We start from the raw sequence: 26,280 nt of genomic DNA, 5'->3' as shown, positions 1-26,280 counted from the left end.
TTTTTTATTACAACTTTATTTACATTAGGAGAAACATGCTAACACTGCAGATTGTGTGCAGACATACTGCTGAATATTGCTACTCATGCAGCGATGACTGTGAGGCAAAATGGCAAAATTTAAGAAACGAAAAAATGAAAACTATTTTTGTGAAAAACCTTTAAGAATCAGAAGGACAAACATGGCTACTTTGTTGTTGCTCTTGGCAAATCACGGCTCATTTCCATTGACGCTCTTGTGCTGCTCCATCCTGCAACTCCGCTGCATCTCCATGTGTTTAGCCTTCAGCCAGATGTCTCTGCACAGAGAGGTCTTTCCCAGGCTCAGGGACAGCAACCTGACAGCAGAAACAAGCCAACAAAGTCATTATTGCTTGGTTTGATTATGTTTCAGTTACAGATGTGCCAATGGATTGATATTGTAAAAAGTACATGATTGACCAATGCCAATCACAAATGCCGATCCTGCCTGGCTGACAAGTGGCAAGCAGCTAATTTTGTGTCTCCATACACAGTGTGGAGCCGCTTCCCTAAACTGAAAATAATTATCTCCACTACAGAAATAAACTGCATTTGTGGTATCTTCAGTACAACTATCAAGTATGGTAGAGGCAATGATAAGAGGAATAGCATATTAGTTTCACTTAACAAGTGGCTCGCTAGTTTTTGTAGAGAACAGGGACTAACGTTTATTGAGAATTGTCCCTCTTTCTGGGGCAAACCGGCCTTGCTGATCGGGGACAACTTTTACCCAGACAGGGAAGGTGCCATCACTATCTAGAAACATAGATTACTGCTTAAGTCACACTTGACTAATTACACAAGAGCAAGCCCGGTCACAGGCAATTACAGTGTCTGTTAGTCCGGGTGAGGAGTCAGTTAAGCTAGAACTAACCAACGCCAGGCTGTAAAATTCCTGCACACATTGCATTTCTCGTAGAATAATACACAACTCACATAATGATATTTTTATAGTGACTGTGCCAGAGGTGAACGTGCATTCTACTGAGTTGGCAAATTATGATACGTTCAATCTATCGCAGCACCAATCAAAAATTCTGAAGCTCCCCATTATATCAATTCCTAAATATGATCGAAATTTTTTAAGGCGCACTACACAAAATAAACGTAATATTATTAATATCACTACTACGGATAACATTAACAATAAAATCCTCAAAACAGCCCATTACCTATAATACGGGCTTTTTAAACATAATTAATTCATGAGGTCATTAGAGACAACAATCTTAACGTCATTGGTCTTTGTGAAACCTGGCTCAAACCAGATGAATTTTTCCTTCTTAATGAGGCATCTCCTCCTAACTATACGAATGCACATATTGCTTGTCCCCTTAAAAGGGGTGGAGGGGTCGCACTAACATACAATGAAAACCTTAACCTTACCCCTAACCTAAGTAATAAATATAATCAGTTGAGGTGATTACTATGAGGTCTGTCCCACTGCTACCTCTCTACCTAGCTGTTATCTACTGCCCTCCTGGACCCTATTCTGACTTTATCAGTGAATTTTTAGTTTGTCACTGATCTAGTGATGCACACATAATATAATTCTAATTTGGGATTTTAATATCCATATGAATACCCCATCAAACCCCCTGTGCGTGGCGCTCAAGGCTACAATTGATAGCTGTAATCTTACACTAATAATAAATTAACCCACGCCTCGCAACGGTAATACAATAGATCTAGTCCTTGTCCGGGGTGTCTCCACCTCCGAAGTTATGATATTCTTGAACGCCCAAGTAATGTCCGATGATTACCGATATTATTCGAAGTTCTGACTCATTGTCAGCAAGCTACTAATAACCTCTGCTTTAGCAGCCGCAAAATTAATGCTGTCACAACTATGACTCTTGCTGGCCTACTGCCTTCGGTAATGGCGCCATTCCAAAATTATGTGGGCTCTATCGATAACCTCAGTAACAACTTTAACGATGCCCTGTGTGACAACATTGATAGTATAGCACAGCTAAAGCTAAAAATGCCCCTAAAAGGTTTACCCCCTGGTTCACAGAAGAAACTAGAGCTTAGAAACTATCATGTAGAAAGCTAGAACGCAAATGGCGTGCTTCTAAACTTGAGTTTTTCCATCAAGCATGTATTGATAGTTTAACTTATAAAAGCATGCTTACCTTAGCTAAGGCTAATTCCTACTCCAATCTCATCTGCTTCAATAAAAACATTCCTAATTATTTGTTTAGTACAGTAGCGTTGCTAACCCAACAAAGGATTCCTCCAAGTATCTCCACCTACTCGGCAGATGACTTAAAGAAAATTGAACTCATTAGAAAGGATATTAAAGACAATGCGTCCCAGCTACAACTGGGTTCTATTAACACAGATACAAATGTATATACGACAGGTACTGCCCTCCAAAATAGTCTTTCTCTTTTTGATGAAATAACAGAGGAATTGCTACGACGTGTAAATGGTATAAAACAAACATGTTTACTTGACCCGCTTTCTGGGAAACTTGTCAAGGAGCTGTTTGTATTATTAGGTCCATCAGTGCTAAATAAACATCACTTTCTTCTGGTACTGTTCCCCTAACATTCAAAAAAAGTGGTTATTCATCCTCTGCTCAAAAGACCTAACCTCGATCCTGACATCATGGTAAACTACTGGCCGGCGTTCCACTTTCCCTTCATCTCGAAAATCCTCAAAAATCGTTGCACTGCAGCTAAATGAACACTTAGGGTCCAACAATCTCCGTGAACCGGTTTAAGGGCAAATCTTACTATACGGAGACAGCCCTCGCAAAAATGACTAATGATCTATTGCTAACTATGAATGCTGATGCGTCATCCATGTTGCTGCTACTTGATCTCAGCGCTGCTTTTGATACAGTCGATCATAACATTAGAACTCTTAGAACGTATCAAAACAAGTATTGGTATGTCAGACTTAGCCTTTTCTTGGTTTAACTCCTATCTTACTGACAGGATGCAGTGCGTCTCCCCATAACAATGTGACCTCTGAGTATGATAGGTAACGTGCAGAGTTCCACAGGGTTCGGTTCTTGTGCCTGCACTCCTCGGCATATACATGTTGCCGCTAGGTGACAACATACGCAAATATGGTGCTAGCTTTCACTGTTATGCTGATGACACCCAACTCTACTTGCCCCTGAAACTGACCAACACGCCAGATAGTAGTCACCTAGAGGCGTGTCTCAACAAAATTAAACAGTGGATGTCCAGTAACTTTTTGCAACTCAACGCTAAGAAAACAGAAATGTTAATTATCGGTCCTGCTAGACACCTATATAATAATACCACTTTAACGTTTGACAAGAAAACCATTACATAAAGCGACTCAGTATTATTTTCGACCCAACTCTCTCATTTGAGTCATACATTAAGAAAGTAACTGAACCAGCTTTCTTTCATCTCCGTCATATCGCTAAAATGTGTCCCATTTTGTCCATCACCGACGCTGAGATCATTATTCATGCGTTCGTTACTTTTCGTCTCGATTCCTGTATTGTGATATTTTCGTGTCTCCCCATGTCTAGCATTAGACGATTACATTTGGTACAAAATGCGTCTGCTAGACTTTTGACTAGAACAAGAAAATTTGATCATATTGCGCCTACACTGGCTCACCTGCACTGGCTTACTGTGCAGTTAAGATGCGACTTTATGGTTTAACTCCTTACGTATAAAATACTAAACGGTCTAGTGCCATCCTATCTTGCTGATTGTATCGTAGGATATGTCCCGGTCAGAAATCTGCGTTTATAGAACTCCGGCTTATTAGTGATTCCCAGAGCCCTAAATAAGTCTGCAGGCTATAGAGTGTTTTCTATTCTGGCTCCAGTACTCTGGAATTCCCTCCCAGAAAAGAGTTAGAGATGCTACCTCAGTAGAAGCATTTAAGTCCCATCATAAAACCCTTTTGTATACTCTAGCCTTTAAATATAGACCCCCATTTTAGGCCAGTTGATCTGCCGTCTCTTTTCTTTTCTGCTCCGCCCCTCTCTCCTGCATGGAAAGGTTATCAGAAGACCACAGATGAATAGCTAGCTGTTCAAAGTCAGGACCCGGGGTGGACCATTCCTCAGTGCATCAGTTGGGGACGTCTCAGCGCTGCTAACTTGTCTCCATTCAAGATGATGCCTGCTGGCCTCACTATGGACTGGACTCTCAGACTATTAACTAGATCAGTGGTTCTCAACCTTTTTTCAGTGATGTAGCCCCCTGTGAACAATTTTTTTAATTCAAGTACCCCCTAATCACAGCAAAGAATTTTTGGTTGACAAAAAGAGATAAAGAAGTAAAATACCGCACTATGTCATCAGTTTCTGATTTATTAAATTATATAACAGTGCAAAATATTGCTCATTTGTAGTGGTCTTTCTTGAACTATTTGGAAAAAAAGATATAAAAATAACTAAAAAGTTGTAGAAAAATAAACAAGTGATTCAATTATAAATAAAGACTTCTACACATAGAAGTAATCATCAACTTAAAGTGCCCTCTTTGGGAATTGAAATAGCGATCCACCTGGATTCATGAACTTAATTTTAAACATTTCTTCACAAAAAAATAAACCTTTAACATCATTATTTATGGAACATGTCCACAAAAAAATCTAGCTGTCAAAACTGAATATTGCATTTCTTTTCACAGTTTATGAACTTACATTCATATTTTGTTGAAGTATTACTCAATAAATATATTCATAAAGGATTTTTGAAATGTTGCTATTTTTAGAATATGGGGGTACACGTTCCCCCATTTGAGAACCACTGAACTAGATCCACTCGACAGCTATTCCACCGGTCACCCGAGGTTTCTCATTGTGCCCATTGGGTTGAGTTTTTTCTTGCCCTGATGTGGGATCTGAGCAGAGGATGTCATTGTGGCTCGTGCAGCCCTTAGAGACACTTGTGAGAAAGGTCTATATAAATATAAATTTGATTGATAGTAGTAGTAAGACAAGGCTAAACATCCTACACACTGACAGCACGCGGAACCAGGCATGCTAATAGCTAAGCTAGCTCGAAAAAACAGAATAACTGAGTGCTTGGTAAAGTTTAAGATCATACTAAGGATAATATCAGTATATGATCAATACTAGAGTGATTAGGGATTTTTTTTGTTATTAATCAATAATTCCCTGGACACACGGGGACTTTGAGGGCAAAAACCAAAATGATTTAAATTAGTAATTTAGTTAGTGTGCTACTGACTTAATAGTGTGAATAAAAGAGAATAAGGAACTAGTTTAAGTTTACAGCTAAACGGACAATAGCATTCACCATAAATAAATTGAAAAATGTACATTTAGTATATTCGATCAGTATCCATATTGATACCAACTGATCTCACTCATGGATAATTGGTATCGGCAGTATAAAACCGTGATTATCCCTAGTTCCAGTTTGTGGGATGATAGAAACATGCAAAAATAATTGTAGCCCACCTTGCCACCACAAGCATGCGGTGCAGGTCCTCAGCACTGATGCTCTGGGGGTCGTCCTTCCTCATATCTACAAAGTCATCCTCAACTGACTGGAGGGACGAGAGGTAAAGAAGAACAAGTTGAATGCTCGTTTTCCTGCAGGGCTTTTATTTTGCAAGCACAGAGCGGTAACCCGTTTCACCTTGGTCACTTCATTAGAGATGCTGTAGTCCAGCTGCCGGGCTACACTCAGGTAGAGTCGGAACTTGTTGAGTTGCGAGGAAGTCTGCATGTGTGAGGAGATGCTACTGAGATGGTCGTCCATGTGGGCCGGGGCGACTTGGGGCTGCAGGTGCATCTGACAGTCTGACTGCAGGGTCAAAAGAAATGTTTCAATTCCAGGTGTTGGAAGGTTGTTGTCATAGCACACCAGGCAGGAGCAAAGCTAAACCAGGCGCTTGTGATCACGTGACTTTTGACCAACCATGGAGGTTGTTTACAGAGAGCTGCCCGAGACTGACGCCTCTCTCTGGATTATTCCTGTGGCACACAGCTGCCACCACGGCAACACGTTAGACCAACACACAGGAATAGCACACAGCACATTCCTCGCACGGTTCACAACCGAGTGAGACCTGGGAATAAACCCTTCAGCCAATTGCGGCGGAGACAGCAGCGTGATGCTGCCTGGAAACAACCTCCAGCGTGGGACATGACCGAAAGAAACCTAACACCTTCCCGAGCCTGGCTGGGGAGAGGCTTGGCTGCGGTGTGGGCGTAAGCGTCAAGTGAGATCAGCGTGGCTGCACGCCTCCCTCCTCGCGTGTCCTCACCGGCAGCAGCGAGCGGCCCTCCGATGCGACGAGCACATTAATATTGCAGGGGAATTCCATCTGGTGGTAGTTAAAGTCATAATCAACCTTCTGCCAAGTGATCAGATTGCCCAAAGCTGTGACATTGCGCACACCTACAGTACAACACACACACACACACACACAGGCAGCCTGGTTAGTATCAAATCATGCTTTCTCAACAGGTGGTGTTTGCTACTTGTACCTGCAGTGTCCAACTGCCCCTGCTCCAGCTGTGTTTCGTCGAGGAAGAGCGATGTGTTTCTGGCCAGCTGCAGAGCGCCGCTCACCAGCCGATTGGCCACGTAGTCTTTCTTTGGCACCAGGCTCATCTGATTCATGTTTTGAAGGCTCATGCCCAGATAGAACGACTGCAAGGTTGTGTGGAGATCAGTAATTAAATCAAACATTTTTTAAAGTGATTTATTCTTCATATTGTTACACTCTTTGTTATGCATGAGCACTAGACTCGATATCTGAAGTAAACACAACTTCTACCTATTTTCCACAAATTGTTTTCTCTTCGTTCACTGAATGTTTGCCAACAGAAGATAGCTAAGGTTTCTAAATAATTGTCAACAATTATTGTCACATATGTAGAATTATGTCACAGACTCAAAATGACATCTTTTAACTCCAAAAACACCACCAGCTAGTGTATGTTAGTTACTATTATTGGTTTAAAGTACAGATTTAGAAAAAAAAAAACCTTAATATTTTCATTGTCTTGTTCACGGGCACATGCCCAACAGCAGCAGGCGGAGAGGTGTCTAAGAGGGAAAATGATATGAAATCAGATGCTATGGTTCTATTCCTGATGTACAGGTGAGTAAAATCATACGCTTTTATGAACAATGTGTTTGTAACGTAAGATCATGTTGTTGTTGATCTAGCCAAAGGTGTCAAGTTTAGTTGACTCGAAGCAGGGAAAGGGCGGGAAATAATGTTGTCGAAAGTTGCCGTCCTCTTGGCAGCCGTTTAACCGTACAAACTTGAATAATAGTGCTACTTGCCTGCAGCCAGCAGTGGTGCTGTTGAGCTAGGAAGTTGCTCTACATTCACGCTGTGCAAACTCCTCCAGACCAGCGATTCCCAACCGCTGTGCCGTGGTTAGTGGTTACTTAATTGGTGATACTAGGGATGCAACGATTTACCGTTTTACTATTTATAACATTAAGGTGGCTCCAATACACAGTGTGTTTTAATCCTCACTAGTGTTGCCAACATTGCCGCTAAATCTGGCGACTTTCCAAATCCTTCTTGCGACTTTTTTTTTTTTTTAAACCGCTAGTAACGACAAATATAGCGACTTTTTCCCGGTGTTATTAGGGACTTTTCTTGTGTCTCGGAGACTCTGTGGTAAAACAACGCTGCAGTTACTGCCCTCTGCAAGCAGTGGCGGGTGTTTCTGTAAGCCCCTCCCCCATTCCAAAGCACAAATGTAAATGTAACCGTGTCATGTCAGTGTCATGTCACGCTGAAAAAAATCACTGTAACATCCCAATGCTATTGTTCATGTTAATGAGCCAGTCAATATGACAATAATGTCACAACTCTCGGTCTTTTGATCAAATTTTATTCTACACTATTTTAATTGATTTACATTTAAAGAAATCTAAATTAAGAACCAACATAAACTTACAGCTCTGATCATACGTCAAATTTTTTTTTTAAACTCACTTTTTTTCTCCCACAATGTTATTCCTGTCTACTACAGCATCCATTGCAATCAATTATGCATCATCCAGCAACATTTAGGACAAACAATAGCTACTTTCCCTATTAAAGAGATGGCAACACTGCTCCTTACTATAAAGTAACATTATTCTGCTATGTTATATTTGGCACAATCTGTATGAAAGAAAAACTAAGTTACACCAGCGGTGCATGCACATATACGCACCTATCGAGAGACACGATAGTATGCCAAATTAGCTTAAAAATGGCAGCAGGACAAAGCAGTAAACTTTCTACACACACAACAAAGCTAAAGTCGGCAGTGTGAAAACTTTTGGGTACTTAAAGAAATTACCAGGGAGTCATTGAAGGCGATGGCTCACCCATTTGCAAAACCTCCCAAAAGACAATTGAGACTAAAGAGTCTAAAACAAAGATGTCAAACTCATTTTCTTTGAGGCCCACATCACAGTTGTGGCTGCCATCAGAGGGCTGCTTGAAACAGCGAATAATATATGAATTTTCCTCTACATTTGATTTTTATATATTTATTTTTTTACGTACACTGTAAACATTTTTTAAAAAGTAGAAGATTTTACCGAATTTTATCGTAAAATATACTGTTGTTTTTTTTTATTTTACAACATTACAGTAAATGGAAAAACAATACCACAGTTTTTTTTTTTACAAAAAAACAAAAACCCCGGCAGTTTAGTCGCCAGAATTTTACCGTAAAATGTGCGGTGGTTTTTACAACATACAACTGTAAATGGAAAAAAACAGTACCACTGTTTTTTTAATTCTGGCAACTTAGCTTCCAGTTCTTTACCGGAAAAACAATTAAGTTGTGGTTTTTGTATTTACATTAATAAACCGTAAAAACAACCATAGATTTTACAGTAAAAAACTGGCAGCTCAGTCAACATAATTTTACTGTAAAAAAGTACTGTATTTTTTCCAATTCACAGTGATATACTACAAAAGTCACTTTCAATTTTACAGTAACAGCTTTTGTAATTTTTACATTGTAAAATGTTTCACCTTAACCAGCTCCGGAATATGCATGTACATTGCGCAGCGCAGTAAACGTTTTTTTTTATTATATTTTCATAAACGTAAGAAGCCATAATCAAAATATAAATTGGAATTGGAATAATTGTCCAACCCTACTTTATAGTATAGGATAGAGTAGACTTTTATTTAATCACACCATGAGGAAACTATGTGGTTGCAGTGGAGGTTCAAAAAGTCCACAAAAAAGTATTAAAATTACAGTTAACTATGTAATCGGTATTGGTGATCTCATTCATGGATGATCGGTATCGGCAGCATACAACACTGATGGGATCCATTACAGCGTATAGAGACAGAGAACAATTAAATGATCTTCCACTCGTTGGCAGAAGATCCACCTGTTGCCACACACAGAACACAACGTGGCAGGCTTGGTGGTTTTCTCATGTAAAATTATGTGCGTTGGCTTAATAAAGTCTCTGAAAAACTGGTCCATGCAGTTTTATTCTGCTCAATATAACACCAGCATCAAAACATGGTCTAGGAACATTCCGGGATTCTTTTTCATCATTTCTAAAATAAATGTAGTCGATTCATTGACGGTTAAAATCCCTAGTCAATGGTCTCGTGCACGTGACCATTACCATGGTATTTTTTGTGTTTTACCTCACAGTATCGAATGGAACATAGATAAAACACTTTTAAAACGCTGGCTTAGGTATGTACTCTTTATCAGTATCATTAGGCCTGTTGGTCAGAATTTGAGTTTAAAGAAATAATCATAACCTTAAATATGGTCATTAATCTGTCAAGTTTATTTGCACTTCAAAAGTATGAGGGAGCGAGTTCCTCTTCAGTGTGTAACAGCCCGTTCTACTTGTTCATGCAAATATCACCGTGCTCCGTTCGCTGACAGTATTTGTGTCTACACTTTAGTATTCATGTTAGAACAATACACATGCTTGCAGCTAGGTGGCAGCAGTGCTCAATCTAATCAACAGTTCTACCCAGTAGAGTAGAAACCCAAGTACAGAGCTAACGCAGGCGAAGAAATGGAGGGAAAAGAAAAAATAAATAGTTGTCCGAGGTACCGTATTTTCCGTACTATAAGGCATATTTAAAATCCTTTTTTCCCCTCAAAAATCGACAGTGCGCCTTATAAACTGGTGTGCCTAAAGTACGGAATAATTCTGGTTTTGCTTACCAACCTCAAAGCTATTTTATTTAGTACATGGTGTAATGATAAGTGTGACCAGTAGATGGCAGTCACACATAAGAGATATGTGTAGACTGCACTACGATGACAATATGACTCAAGTTAACTACACCAACATTTTATATGTTCCATTGAAAATATAGAACATTACACATGGCACTCAAAAATCTATCAAAATGTTTTAGTATGACTTTGGTAAGCTATGAAGCTGCACTGCTTGATGGATTGTCGGTGCATTAAACATAATATTTGAGTATTATTATGGTGTGTGAATAAGGTAAGATATTATCTGGCGTTTTGTTTCGCAATATTATGCAAACTACTTTTCTTACCTTCTGGTACTAGCTGATCTGTACTTGGGATCTGCAGAAATCCAGAAAAATTGCGCGCGTCCGCCTTCGAAGTCCGTGTGGACATCGAAATCGATAATCTTTTTCTTTTTCCTCTATCTTCTTGTTATGGGACATTCATCCTCCGCTGACGCCATTTCTAATATAAAGTAGTATAAAGTTCTTACTTATATCTGTCAGTAAACTCGCCATGAAAATGCTAAAACATACCGACCGGTATGGTGAGTTTACATTATTCACCCGAGGAACTTCAGTTATTTGAGAGTTTCGCTCAGACGGTTTTTCACGGGACACATTTCTGGCCATGTTGTTGTTTCCGGATGAGGATATGCTGCTCCATTACTGGTTTAAGTAAAGTCTGAATGTCATTAAAACAGTTAGCTCCATCTTTTCACACTTCTTTCTATTCCGTCCCTTGTACGCTACACCAGTACAACTAAGATGACGGGGAGAAGACGTCGTCGAAGGTGAGTAACGTAAATGAGACCGCCCACATAACGGTGCATCCGGAAAAGACTGTCAGAAAACAGCTTGAAGATGATCTGTAAAACATAATCTATGCAACATTTTGACCAAAGAGCCACCATTACAGGTTATGTAGACTACGAGGAAGTGTTTTCAATTTAGAAAAAAAAAATTATAATAATTATGACTTCTTTAATACGCATTATATTCCGGTGCGCCCTACGGTCCGGAAAATACGGTATATATAAAGAATTTAACTCACACTGTGTTGTACACCTAAATATATAAATAATATCAAGTTGTCGTAGTAATTAAATCCAGGGGGTTCATGACAGAAAATAAAAAGGGAATCTGCTATAGGAAGCTGGGGTCAAAGGCCATGTTCTACAATTTACCCCCAGACACTGCTTGTTCTGTCCTGTATAAACAACTCCAGTCGGGAGGGGCGATATGGCCTAAAATGTATACTGCGATATATATTGCAGCATCCTGCCATAATGATATATATCCTGATATATTATTTGGTATGTAAATGATAAGAGAACCATTTCAAAATGGGTTAAAAAGGCTCCTAATTTTGCTTCTGACATTTGATTAATATATTGCATCATTTCTGGTTGTATCATTTTCTCAAAACTATTACTAATATACCGGTACTTGCTAATTTACTGTTGATATCTGGTTACTTTGTGTTGTAACATGGTTCTATCTACATTTCTGTCAAAATGTACAACACACTTATCCTCTTATTTAGATACGTTACATTAGTTTTGGTTAACACTACAAATGTGGTTATTGATCCAATACCAAGTAGTTAAAGGGTCAGTATTGGTCACACCATTGCTGATTTTTAAAAGAGGTAATTTCTTTTCTAAATTTAAAACACTTCCTTGCATTCTACACAACATGTAATCGTAGTTCTTTGGTCAAAATGTTGCATACATTATGTTTTACAGACCATTCAAGCCGCTTTCTAATCGTCTTCGGGATGCACTGTTTGGTGGGCCGTCTTTATTACGCGGCTCCACTTCAACTGCATCTACTACACGTCAGCCTTCTTGTAGTTTTTAGCGCTTCTATAGTAAGTCTCCTGACAGAGACTGTATAAGTTCGAACTATACGCTACTTTCTATTAGAAATTGCAACAGCGGCAGATGCATTTGCCTGTATGAGTCAGTCTGCCCCACAACTCGAAGATAGAGAAAAAGAAACAACGTCGGACTGCAATGGCGGACTCGCGCAATGGTCTTCAGGTAAAACTTTACCATACATGAAGATATCCGCTAATGTCACTTTTGAAAAAATTTCACAATTGGGGCAAATTCCTAGTTCCTTATTCTCTTACTCTGTATGTAACATGTTCAGCCTCATCTTCCAATGATAAAGTTACGTGATAATTATGCTTAAAATAATAACAAATTAATTTTATTTTTCATACTGTAGGTGATTATCATTAGCTTACAGGAGCGGCACACTGCTAACTGCTTGTCAGCTGGGCAATCAAAAATAAATACAGTGTTAGAGAGGATCTGCATTTGTGATCAGCAATAAAATGTATTAATTGGCAATGGCGATCACATTTTGTACTTTTTTCCCGAAAATCAACTAATACTGATCGGTTGCCGATCGATCGGAACATCCCTAATTTCATTATTTTGTTTTTTGTTCTTAAAAAGGGGTCATATTAAAAATTTTACCCTCTAAATACCATGTAATGATGCAAAATGTGCATGGATTTAGTTTTACAGACCTATTTGTCAGCCATATTTTTGCAGCCTTTGAAAACAAGCCATTTTGAGAGGCAGAATTGTTAGATGCAAATTAACCCCTTCTCACCACTCCCCCTCACGCTGAGTCAGTATTCACCCCCGGCCGGCAGAAATTGTTTTATTTATTTATTTTTTATTTTTGTACTTTTCTTGCTTTTATTGTGCACTTTTTACGTTGGTGACCTCTAGCAGCCATCTGTTTTGAGTGACTTTCACCACAACATCCCAGATGATGTATCGAGATCACCGTGTTTTATTGCAGAAGCCAGCCAGGGCGCAGGTCTGTAACATATTTCCCGAGTTTGTACACAATAATCACAAGACCATATACTGATAATATACTAGGTATCATTAGTATCGATATTTGTATCGATCTGCCCACCTTGGTTCAAGTGCTCCAGCTTAGCAGTTAGCAAATGTTTGTACAGTGTGTGGTGCATGTTTAGCTATTCCTCATTCTCCAGTGATACAGACACTTGTAAGGAACCTAGTTTATTAACTGACATTGAGGCAAAGATTGCTGACTTAGAAGTGGCTTGGCATTGTAGAGGGATGTGAGCCGCAAGTGAGAATGCTATAGTGTGTTGAAGACACCTTTGTTTACTTGTCGCGGTCAAATTTGGAGGAAACAGCTAAAATGTGTAATCAATATTCATTATCACGATATAACTATAGTATTCAACCATATATTGCCAGCCAGATTTATATTGTCTATAGATAGATAGATAGATAGTACTTTATAACCCAAAGCACCAACATGATGTTTTGCGGCTGTCAGCCATTACATGAGCATGAAGATGTCTTCTACTCACAGAGGGTACAAGTTGTTGGATGACTTGGTAGAGACGTTCGGTGTACGAGTTCACAGTGGGACATCCACTCAGGTTCAGGGTGAACTTCCCCAGTGGTAACACGTCTCGTCTGGTGTACCTGCAAGAAAGCCAAGCCAAGAGTGAAAGTTTACTTTTTGACAACACAGTACTGTATCATGGGACACGTACACGTTTGATATGAGGTGCAGGATGAGGTACTCAGCGGCCAGGGAATCTCCCAGAAGGACATGAGTCAAATATGCAAGGAAGTCTGCCCGGACAGACACCATCTCACTCAGAGTTGAAGATAAAACTACGAGAGGAGGGACAGCCAGACAAATCAGGTTGGAGATCATTCAATGGAGTTGACGAGGACATACTTTGCTCACTGGCGCTGTTATCCTGCAAGACGGCAGAGGGCAGAAGAGGGTTGTTGTGTGCCAGCGGCTTGGCGTAGATCATGTGGAGGCGAGGAACCAGTGAGGCGGGCGGGCTGTGCACCCTCTGCTCCTCTACCGTTTCCATGCACTCTGAGGGGTCTATTAGGGACGAGGACTTGTCCCTGCGTGGGCAGAAATGTCAACCACAGCCATATGTCCCCAACTGATCTTAGTACACCTCACCTGTCTTCAGCCAGAGCGCTGAGGGCAGGACTCACTGAGAGGATTCCGTAGACTTCGATGGTCTCGTTCAGTTTGAAGCTATCCCAGTCTTCATAGACCTGACAGAAACACACACCCTTATCTTTCACCTAAAGTCACGTACTTGTCTCATAACAATTAAAACATATTTGTGAGACACACATAAAAAAAATAATCTTAGTTCACAATAACAACATGAGATGTAATTTAAATTATTTGCTTCACTGATTGAATGATGATTAGCATTTCGTTCAGCAGGTTGGCTCCACTGACCTGGTTTGTCTACTCTGCTCAAGGGAGAAGCAATCACATTGATCAACTTTTCTTTCGACTTATTTGTACTATAGAGTGAGTGAGTTGCCATGTTTTTTGACTTGATGGATTATTTTCAATCTTTCTATCCGTTGCAATTAAGAAATGTCCTTAATGCAGAACAAGACAAAGAGAGGTCTAATAATGCGATTTATTTAAAAGGTAAATACATGGCCTTAAACATGGCATGAATGTGCACACGTGGGAAAAAAAAAATCGTGCAGCAGTACATTTCTCTATTTAGTAGGAAAAAGAGGTAAGAATATGAATGGATAACATACCTTGACTAAGCAGGAAGGACCTTTCTCGCCTGGTAGAGGGAAATTGAGGTCAAGGCACATGGCAGAAGCCATCTGGCTGGGAGGAGCTTCAGCCTCCTGCCGCCGAGCTTCACTGGTGCCGTGTTCTACCGAGTTCATCTGAACACCTGCAGGCAGGAGAGGATGACGGAAAACAGCAATAAATTGGGTTAAAATGGTTCAGTGTTTCACTATAGGACTGCAATCTATTTGTGGTAGTTTTGCACAATTGGCCAACATGAGTAAATAAAACCTGAAAAGCAGAACAAATACATTTAGAACTATTGAATAACTTTTTTCTGCTTCTTTTGGTCTTGTTTTTAAAAAAACTGAGCTGTTTCTTAGTGCTTTAAGATGGGGGAAGGGCCCAGAGCAGCACCTACTGCTTGTTGAGAAGATAGATACATTCTTTCACTCCAGTAACTCCCATAGACTTCACTGGATGTGTCGCTAGTACTTAAAAAAAAAAAAAAGCATCTAAAAGTTAACGGATTACTTACAAAATATAGCCACTCCAATCGTCCCTACCGTGTCTTCTTATTCTCTTGCAGACAAGACGCATAATGATTTTTTTTTTGTTATCATATAGATGAGAGGAAAAAGGCGATATTATAAGTACATCATAGAATCTAAGGCATAGGCCTCCAAATTGTGGCCCGCATAATATTATTTAAATAAAGTTAAACAACTAAATAACATAAAAAAAAGGCAAAATTATGTAATGTAATAAGAAAAAGCTGACATTTTGATAGTAATAACTAATAGTATGTTTTGTCACCTTTCAATCAATCTTTATTTGTATAGCACTTTACTTACAAATGTAGCAGATGTGCATTAGATTTTAAAACATTTCAAAAACAATGTCTCCCGCCTTCATTTCATAATCCCAGGTTAAAACGGTCGACCCCAAGCCCCTCATTCCTTCTACCACAAACATGCAGACATAATAAAAGTCATGTAAAAACAAATGTGGCTGAGCACGGAAGCACCAGGTGAGAAAACACTACGTTAGGAAGCCGAGTGCACCAGGAGCTGACCAGGGAGTCCTCTAGCAGAGGAACCCATGAACCAGAGCCCCAGCAGTAGCAGCACATCAGAGCCCCCAGTGCAGAGAGCTTCTGCTGAGGAAAGTCTGGAAAAAACTTTACAGAACTAAAATATATTAAGAGGACAAAATAAATGAATAAAATAAATTAATATCATACAATATAATTAGTGAAACGCATCAATATTACATAAATATGTAGTTAAAAAGTAAATAAAATCAATTAAATGTGTATGTGGTAAATAAAAGCTAATGCAATCTCGATGGGACGTTCCTGGTTAAATAAAGGTTATAAAATACTAGATAAACAGAGTTAAAGAGATGATAAAAAAATCCATCCATCCATCCATCCATCATCTTTCGCTTATCCGAGGTCGGGTCGCGGGGGCAACAGCCTAAGCAGGGAAGCCCAAACTTCCCTCTCCCCAGCCAGATGATAAAAAAATATATTAATCAAAAGATCTTTGGCAGGCTGTTCCACAAACACTGGCGTAATAATGGAATGACCCTCCCGTGGGTATGGCTCAGGACTTTTGGAATATTTAAAAAACAGTTAAATATTTTATCTAATAGGTTCTGGAACACAGAGGGAGCAATTGCAATTATTTTAAAACCAGTGTAATATGGGCCCGTCTTCTGGTCCTCGTCAGCACACAGGCTGAGTTTTGGAATAATTGAAGTGGTTTTGTAAATGTTATATTTTTTGGGGAAGACCAGAAAGCAGGGCATTACAGTAGTCAATAACATCTACGTGTTGGCCTAAAGGAAAGGGATGTAATCTGGCTATATATTTAAGATGATAAAACCGTACTTTAGTCACACATACCTGACAAAGTTTTGTCTTTTAGTGATGTAACTAGAGGTGGGGAAATCAATCGATTTTTTGATGCAACGCATTTCAGACATGGACGATTATAGAATCGATTAGTAAATGTCAATAATCGATAATCAATGTATCTATTTTAAATAAAGTAATGCAGACAGTTCTAAAATTTGGCTGACTGCAGAGAGCCACTTCACCGAGAGAGCCAATTAGCTCCTTTACTATCGGGCACATATGGTCCAAATTTGCACACATTTTCATTAATATAATAAATGTGGTAACTTATTTAACTTTATTTAATCAAACTTATTCCGAATCGAATGTTTTTTTTTTAAGTTGCAAATGATAAACGCTTATTTAGTGAAAGGAAAAAAAAATCTAAAACTGCATCAATATGCATAAATCAAAGATGCATCAATAAACGATTTTTAATCGAATCGTAGCTCATAAATTGCAATCGTGATCGAATCGTGAGGTGGCCAAAGATTCCCACCTCTAGATGTAACGATATGAACATTTCATATCACAGTTATTGTCACCACAATAGTCATGGTTATCATTATTACAGCATTGTTGAATGTGCTCCAAAGGTACTTTTCCACACTATTACACCGTTAGCGTGCTAAAATTTTTTTATTTTTAGAACTTTATTTTAAATAAAAGGATATACTAAAATGGCCCCTGAATGCTTTGACTTTTCTGTATGCACTGTACAGTAGAAAAGGATTAGACACCTCTGATATACAGTAAGGGTGAGTAGCAATAAAAATAAATTAAATCATCTTAAAAACAGCAAAACAAATCATGTGCCGTGATTAAAACTATACAAACTACTCCGTGTTGATAAAGATGATAATAGATCTGTCCAAAGAGCGATAATGCTAGGACTATATTTTGTTTTATAGCCAATATAGTAAAATATTAAATAGTATGACACAGTTATGCATATGTTCCTTCTTGACTGCACTTAAATGTAGAATATATTTATATTATTCATATATTATATATATATATACTGTATCTATATGTCATATATTATTTATTATTATTATTATTATTGTTTATTGTGAGCGAACTGTGGTGTATAATTTACCCCAGGGATTAATAAAGTACTTTCTATTCTATTCTATTAAGATCATGTAAAACCCTGTGGACCTATGAGGCATTTATTACAGATTGGTGAGAATCTGGTTAAATTTGTAGAGACATGAACCTATTTTCACAGTATGGAATTAATCAGAATAGTTAGGCATATTATGGTTCTTCCATGAACCAGGAAGTATTAGGTAAATAAACAAATAGGACCCTCAGTTTACTTTTGTCACACATGTTCATGTTATACCTGTATTAGGGTCCCTCTGTTTCTGTGGCTGAGTGTCCATGCTGTCCATGTCATCGTCTTCTTCATAGCTGCGCTTCTGTCTGCTCGGCATATACGAGGTGGACGGTTGCACTCTCGCTTGACTCGAACCAGTGTAACTGTGCTACAAAGTTAAGAAAAAACTATGCAGCACTAAAACAAAAGAAAAGTGGTTTGGCAAGCCATTTTATCGTGCACATCCAGCAGATGTGAGAAGGATATCTCTTTCACCCAGGAGTTTTCACCAGGAACAGGTACACAGTAGAAAGTCTGTCTTTCAGCCGTCACAATATTTTTTGAATTAAAATCCACCTGGAAATGAAGACAAGAGTCATCGCTGGCAACAATAAAGCCATTGGAGCAGGGCCAGCTACTGGCATAAATACTTTGCTGTTGTTTAGAGCCACACCCTTTAGGGTAGTTGTGTCCTAAGTATGGCTCGGGGGCCAATTGCGGCCTGCAGGTCAAAAACTAAATAAAATCAAACAAAAGAAACACAGTAACAAGTAAGAAAAAAGGCAATTATTTGTAATGTAATGAGAAAAAGCTGAAATTGTGATAATAATAACTAATATACTTTGTCACCTACACAAAGTAGACATTAAAAGTGTTGTCTTTAGATACTGTATGTATTTTAACAAAATGAAAACAATGTCAAAATGGCTCCTACATTTTTTCAGGATGCAGAAAATGGAAAAAGTTTGGGTAGTAAGTGATCATCATTGTGGTCGTCGTGCTGTGCAGGTGCTTACTTGTTCTACTATGATGGACCTCATAGATACAATCATACTTTGTTTCTGCTAAACTTTTATTAAGCGGCAAGTTTTAGTTCGATTTTGCAGCATCGCGACAACGTCCATTCAATATCTGGTAGAGATAATTGCTAATCTAGCATCACTTAGAATGCTGTTATCATGACAGATTTACAACCGTATTTCTAAAACGACCAGAATATCTAAGTTTATATCGTAGCCAAACTTTTTCCTTAAATATATGATGTCTAAAGAGCATTTGTTTTGCCCATTTTTTGTTTACTTTGCAATTAATGCCGAAGCAACATGGTAGCAACATCTTTGTTTACCTTTTCATACAAACTTGGGATATTATCTGGAATATAAACACATGACTATTGAACATTTTGGATTTAACTGAATTGGAGTCAATGTAACCTATTTGTTTATTGTTCATCATAAATGATCACTTATAGTAAATACAACTCTGTACATAACTTGTAAAATAATAATAATACATTATTTCTTAATATCTAATTATAAATGTACTTAAAAAGCATTTTTGTGGATTGTGTTTTTTATGCACCCACTGTGTGGCCAGATCCGTTTCCAAGAGTAATATTAAAGCCCAAAATTGGGCCACAAAAACAAGGCCCTGAATCAGAGGCTTAGTTGTAAGAGTTCAGGATGAAACAACAATGGTGGACTTACCCCAAATTCTGTCACATCTTTGTACTTCCCACACCTCAACACCTGACACATTGCAACATAATAAAATGGCTGTTTAATATATGTGCAGAAACCAGCTTAGAATAGGATATTAATGCTCACTTTAGTTTGTGATGATGGATCAACTGTCTCATATACTCCCATGTAAAACTCTGGATCAAACATGTCCTGAATGAAACAGCGAAACTTGACCAGACTGTTGGGCTTCAAGTAGTGCAATGGGATGTTGTTCATTGATGGGACCTTGAACAGTATGCATTGATTATCATTATTATTGTCACAACTAAAAAAGGCACAGAAGAGTAAAAACAATAGTTATACCCATGAGTGAGCATCCTTTTCTTTCAGATGATCTTTGAAGAATTCCACCAGTTTTGCTTCCCATCCAGAATTTGGGTTGTTTTGAGATGCAGCTGCAATATCAGCAAAAAACAATAAATATATTCATTTTTAGTTGCCATTGCGGACTTGTGGTTAGCAAGTCAGCCTTACAGTCTACAGATCTGGGTTGGAATCTCATGTTGAGCATCTCTGTGTGGAGTTTGCATGTTCTCTTAATGGTTCTTTGTCTTCATCAAGGTTGTCAAACGTACGGCCCGCGGGCTGGATCAGGCCCGCGAACAGGTTTTGTCCGGCACGTGGGATAAAAATGTTTGAATGAAAGAAACTGCTTTTCTAAATGTGTCCATTAGATGTCGCAATAGCAATTCTTTGTATCTTTGTAGATTATGCTACATATGTAAAAAATAAATAAACTACATGATAGTGCACCAGTCGAGGAAAATTAGCAAACTATATAACATCTTGTAATTTGATTTTGAAATTATTTTTTTACCTTGATAGATTGAAAATTACCACCAATGAGTTAACTGATGAACATTATTACATAATTTATTCAGAAAGTATAAATAACAACAAATAAAGATAAAGCACTATTAACCGCAACATGTAAGTGTAAATAAAATAAACAACATTATGATTTGTGGAGTTTGCATGTTCTCCCCATGAATATGTGGGTTCCCTCCAGGCACTCCGGCTTCCTCCCACTTCCAAAGACATGCACCTGGGAATAGGTTGATTGGCAACACTAAATTGGCCCTAGTGTGTGATTGTGAGTGCGAATGTTGTCTGTCTATCTGTGTTGGCTCTGCGATGAGGTGGCGACTTGTCCAGGGTGTAACCCCCCTTCCGCCCGATTGTAGCTGAGATAGGCACCAGCGCCCCCCGAAACCCCAAAGGGAATAGGCGGTACAAAATGGATGGAGGATTTGTACATGTTCAGAATGTGCCTGTTATATTTTTAAACAAAGAAAACAATATGAAGTTGTATTTGTTTTTAAGTTATCGTGCCGTGATTTTACCAGGCCGGCCCACTTGGGAGCAGATTTTTCTCCATGTGGCTCCTGATCTAAAATGAGTTTGACACCCCTGGTCTACATGTACCCTGTGATTGATTAAAAGAAAATGAGATGGACTAGGTTTGTAACCCTGATGACAAGCGGTATAAAAAAAATGAATGGATACAAAGCACTGTTTTTCATCATCACACACAGGTACATTAACATTTATCATAATGCATCTGATATTTAATTGCAATAACCACGCTGTGTTGTCTCGTTGACAGTATTCACATGTAAAACGAAATAAAAAGTGTCGGTAGACAATAAGTATTATAAATGCTGAAATGACAATTTGATGGTTCCGTGAATGCATCATACACATGTATGTACTGACTGAATCCTCAGTGCTGAACTCCTTAATACAGTGGTTCTCAACCTTTTTTCAGTGATGTACCCCCTGTGAACATTTTTTTAATTCAAGTACCCCCTAATCAGAGCAAAGCATTTTTGGTTGAAAAAAAGAGATAAACAGGTAAAATACAGCACTATGTAATCAGTTTTTAATTTATTAAATTTTATAACAGCGCAAAATATTGCTTATTTGTAGTGGTCTTTCTTAACTATTTGGGGAAAAAAAGATAAAAATAACTAAAAACTTGTTGAAAAATAAAAAAGTGATTCAATTATAAATAAAGATTTCTATACATAGAAGTAATCATCAACTTAAAGTGCCCTCTTTGGGGATTGTAATAGAGATCCATCTGGATTCATGAACTTAATTTTAAACATTTCTTCACAAAAAAAGAAATCTTTAACATCAATATTTATGGAACATGTCCAGAAAAAATCCATCTGTCAACACTGAATATTGCATTGTTGCATTTTTTTTCCCAGTTTATGAACTTACATTCATATTTTGTTGAATAATTATTCAATAAATATATTGATAAATGATTTTTCAATTGTTGCTATATTTTAGAATATTTTTTTTAAATCTCACGTACCCCTTGGCATATCTTCAAGTACCACCAGGGGTACGCGTACCCCATTTGAGAACCACTGCCTTAATATTTGCACCTGGCTAGCTGACAACAAGCTATCCATACACTTAGGTAAAACGGAATCCATCCTATTTGGGTCCCACATCAACCGTAAGAAAGTCAGTGACTTCACTATAAAAGTGGGTGACATTCTTATCACCAGGAAAGATGAGATCACCTACCTAGGTTCCATTCTAGGGGCCACTCTTTCCTGTGATAAAATGGTAACCAAGGTAATCAAAAAGGTCAACCAAAGAATGAGATTCCTCTACAGAATCTCCTCTCTGGTCAACAAAATCACCTTGAAGATTCTAGCAGGAACTCTCATTCAACCCTTTTTCGATTACGCTTGCACCTCCTGGTAATCCAGCACCTCCAAAACCCTAAAATCTAGACTCCAAACATCCCAGAATAAGCTTGTCCGGTTACTTTTAGACCTCCACCCCAGATCACACCTCACTCTGACCAGCTTCTCCAAAGTGGGCTGGCTCAGGGTGGAGGACAGAGTCAAACAACTTGCACTGAGCTTAGTCTATAAAATCCGCTACACCTCCCTGATACCGAAGTACATGTCAAACTACTTCCATAACGTAAATGACAGCCATGACCACAACACCAGGGGGAGCTCCACAAACCACGTTAAGCCCAGATTCCGATCTAATAAAGGTCTTAACTCATTCTTTTTCTATGCCACATCAATGTGGAATGCACTCTCAACAGGTGTAAAAGTAAGGGCATCTCTATATTCCTTCAAAACCGCTCTAAAACAACACCTCCAGGCAACTTCAACTAATAATACCCTCCCCCATTCACATCCCATCTCCCCAGATTGTAAATAACCTAAGGTAAATAATCAAATGTATTTCTAATGTATTTACTTGCTCTCATGGTATCTGAACTCAACATGTTCTCTGCTGGCTGTACATATCCTACTAAGTAAGACCTACACTGTTTCAATGTCCATTTCTCTGTTGATGCAACTGTTGATGACTGAAGTACTGATATCAACGAAAGCTCCTCATCCCACCCCCCGCATTGTAAATAATGTAAATAATTCAAGGTATATACTATGAGAATGAGTATTAGTTTATTTCGAACATGCAAGCATACAACATGATACATCACCATTTCCAGTTTCTCTTTTCAACATGTTTGAAAAGGAGTAGGAAGAAGCAGAGCTTATTTAATCCGACCACTTTTCTTTTACATAACAGTTGCTAAAACTTTTGTTCACTTCCTGTTCTCAATGTCTTCACAATATACTCCATAAGTAATTAAATAAAAATAAATAAATAAATAATTGTTGAAGTTTTATTCCATACAATGAGATAAGTAAGATTATTTTGAGAATGAAAGAATGAATGGGTGAATAAATTCAGAATGTTTATCATGATTCTTCTTTTTTGTACTTTGTAAACACTTGAAGCGTCATCTATGTTGCTGCTCCTCGATCTTAGCGCTGCTTTCGATACCGTCGATCATAATATTTTATTAGAGCGTATCAAAATACGAATTGGTATGTCAGACTCAGCCCTGTCATGGTTTAACTCTTATCTTACTGATAGGATGCAGTGCGTCTCCTATAACAGTGTGACCTCGGACTATGTTAAGGTAACGTGTGGAGTTCCCCAGGGTTCGGTCCTTGGCCCTGTACTCTTCAGCATCTACATGCTGCCGCTAGGTGACGTCATACGCAAATACGGTATTAGCTTTCACTGTTATGCTGATGACACCCAACTCTACATGCCCCTAAAGCTGACCAACACGCCGGACTGTAGTCAGTTGGAAGCGTGTCTTAATGAAATTAAACAATGGATGTCCGCTAACTTTTTGCAACTTAATGCCAAAAAAACGGAAATGCTGATTATCGGTCCTGCTAGACACCGACCTCTATTTAATAATACAACTTTAACATTTGACAACCAAATAATAAAACAAGGTGACTCTGTAAAAAATCTGGGTATTATCTTCGACCCAACTCTCTCCTTTGAGTCACACATTAAAAGCGTTACTAAAACGGCCTTCTTTCATCTCCGTAATATCGCTAAAATTCGCTCCATTTTGTCCACTAAAGACGCCGAGATCATTATCCATGCGTTTGTTACGTCTCGTCTCGATTACTGTAACGTATTATTTTCGGGTCTCCCCATGTCTAGCATTAAAAGATTACAGTTGGTACAAAATGCGGCTGCTAGACTTTTGACAAGAACAAGAAAGTTTGATCATATTACGCCTGTACTGGCTCACCTGCACTGGCTTCCTGTGCACTTAAGATGTGACTTTAAGGTTTTACTACTTACGTATAAAATACTACACGGTCTAGCTCCAGCCTATCTTGCCGATTGTATTGTACCGTATGTCCCGGCAAGAAATCTGCGTTCAAAAGACTCCGGCTTATTAGTGATTCCTAGAGCTCAAAAAAAGTCTGCGGGCTATAGAGCGTTTTCCGTTCGGGCTCCAGTACTCTGGAATGCCCTCCCGGTAACAGTTCGAGATGCTACCTCAGTAGAAGCATTTAAGTCTCACCTTAAAACTCATCTGTATACTCTAGCCTTTAAATAGACCTCCTTTTTAGACCAGTTGATCTGCCGCTTCTTTTCTTTCTCCTATGTCCCCCCCTCCCTTGTGGAGGGGGTCCGGTCCGATGACCATGGATGAAGTACTGACTGTCCAGAGTCGAGACCCAGGATGGACCGCTCGTCGGGACCCAGGATGGACCGCTCGCCTGTATCGGTTGGGGACATCTCTACGCTGCTGATCCGCTTGAGATGGTTTCCTGTGGACGGGACTCTCACTGCTGTCTTGGAGCCACTATGGATTGAACTTTCACAGTATCATGTTAGACCCGCTCGACATCCATTGCTTTCGGTCCCCTAGAGGGGGGGGGTTGCCCACATCTGAGGTCCTCTCCAAGGTTTCTCATAGTCAGCATTGTCACTGGCGTCCCACTGAATGTGAATTCTCCCTGCCCCCTGGGTGTGAGTTTTCCTTGCCCTTTTGTGGGTTCTTCCGAGGATGTTGTAGTCGTAATGATTTGTGCAGTCCTTTGAGACATTTGTGATTTGGGGCTATATAAATAAACATTGTTTGATTGATTGATTGAAGTTTGAAGAGTTTCTTGAAGTGGATCATATTAGTACATTGTTTGATTGCTTTGCTTAATCCATTCCATAATTTCATTCCACATACTGATATACTGAAGGTCTTAAGTGTTGTACGCGCGTACAAATGTTTTAAGTTACATTTTTCTCTAAGATTATATTTCTCCTCTTTTGTTGAGAAAAATTGTTGTATATTCTTGGGAAGCAGGTTGTAGTTTGCTTTGTGTATAATTTTAGCTGTATGCAAATCCACTATGTCGTGGAATTTCAGTATCTTTGATTCAATAAATAAATTGTTTGTATGTTCTCTATTTCCAACATTATGTATTATTCTAACTGATCTTTTTTGTAACACTGTTAGTGAATGAAGTGTACTTTTGTAATTATTTCCCCATATTTCTACACAGTAACTCAGATATGGTAACACTAATGAGCAGTAGAGAATATGAAGTTATTTTTTGCCTAGAACATATTTAGCTTGATTCATTATTGACGTGTTTCTTGCTACTTTATGTTGTATGTTTTTTACATGAGATTTCCAGTTCAATTTTTAAACAATCATTATACCTAGAAATTTGGTTTTATTTGCTCTTTTAATTTCTACAATGATGATTAACTTGTGTGAAGACTGTATTATGCTGATAGTATATATTTGTACCATGAATTGTTTAACGGGGACCCCGACTTAAACAAGTTGAAAAACTTATTCGGGTGTTACCATTTAGTGGTCAATTGTACGGAATACGTAGTGTATTGTGCAATCTATTAATAAAAATTTCAATCAATCTGTACATATATGTACAGTCCAGTGAGCGGATGATCGTCAAAACTTAATTTGTTGATACCACGAAATATAAACCAATGATTCTGTAGGCGAATATGAGGTAGGTTATATACAAAATATCACACAAAAGTAGTTGTTTGCTGTGTCAGGAGAACTCGACGAACCATCACGCTATAGTGAGACCCACGCTTAGAGCTCCTGGTGTATCGTGAAGTAAGTTCCGGTGAGTTTCTTACCAAACAACTCTTCGACAACGCCCAGAGGGTTATTTATCCAGTCGTTTGTGGAAGGCATAATGTGCTCAAAAATGACGGCTGTATATAAAATGTGTGGAAAACAATAGTTACTTGTTACCTATGACAGAATGGCAGAAAAGCCAGGGCGGGAAACAAGCGTCATCACGCTAAGGCAGGGGTGGGCTTCTTTTAAATTTCTGGACCTACCGTAGGTGGAGTTATAACGAGTTTTTTTTTTTGCGTTTAGTTCAGTTTT

At 38.6% G+C, this 26,280-nt stretch overlaps 1 protein-coding gene across 1 annotated transcript; it reads right to left on the bottom strand.

Moving 5' to 3' along the window:
* mcmbp (minichromosome maintenance complex binding protein) lies at positions 1-26,203 on the bottom strand. The gene is made up of 16 exons (XM_061910821.1): positions 26,025-26,203; positions 19,845-19,936; positions 19,626-19,766; positions 19,506-19,547; positions 18,286-18,375; positions 18,046-18,184; positions 14,818-14,963; positions 14,207-14,304; positions 13,973-14,145; positions 13,773-13,896; positions 13,584-13,701; positions 6,486-6,651; positions 6,263-6,396; positions 5,632-5,799; positions 5,451-5,539; positions 1-337 (listed from the first exon to the last, which is right to left on the bottom strand). Exons 1-16 carry the CDS (start codon positions 26,080-26,082, stop codon positions 211-213), a joined length of 1,905 nt encoding a protein of 634 aa, XP_061766805.1. The 5' UTR covers positions 26,083-26,203; the 3' UTR covers positions 1-210.
* Positions 26,204-26,280: the final 77 nt, after the last annotated feature.

The sequence above is a fragment of the Nerophis ophidion genome, linkage group LG09 (genome assembly GCF_033978795.1).
Source record: "Nerophis ophidion isolate RoL-2023_Sa linkage group LG09, RoL_Noph_v1.0, whole genome shotgun sequence".
Taxonomy (NCBI): domain Eukaryota; kingdom Metazoa; phylum Chordata; class Actinopteri; order Syngnathiformes; family Syngnathidae; genus Nerophis; species Nerophis ophidion.
The sequence above is the reverse complement of the archived record's forward strand: the minus strand, read 5'-3'. Positions and strand labels throughout refer to the sequence as shown.

Bases quoted from the DNA above. Each gene is read 5' to 3' on its own strand.
- mcmbp (XM_061910821.1), bottom strand. From the start codon at position 26,082: ATGCCTTCCACAAACGACTGGATAAATAACCCTCTGGGCGTTGTCGAA. The intron at 19,767-19,844 runs GTATAACTATTG...ATACTGTTCAAG, and splicing joins AAAAGGATGCTCACTCATGG to GTCCCATCAATGAACAACAT. The intron at 13,702-13,772 runs GTACGTGTCCCA...GCTTTCTTGCAG, and splicing joins CTGCACCTCATATCAAACGT to GTACACCAGACGAGACGTGT.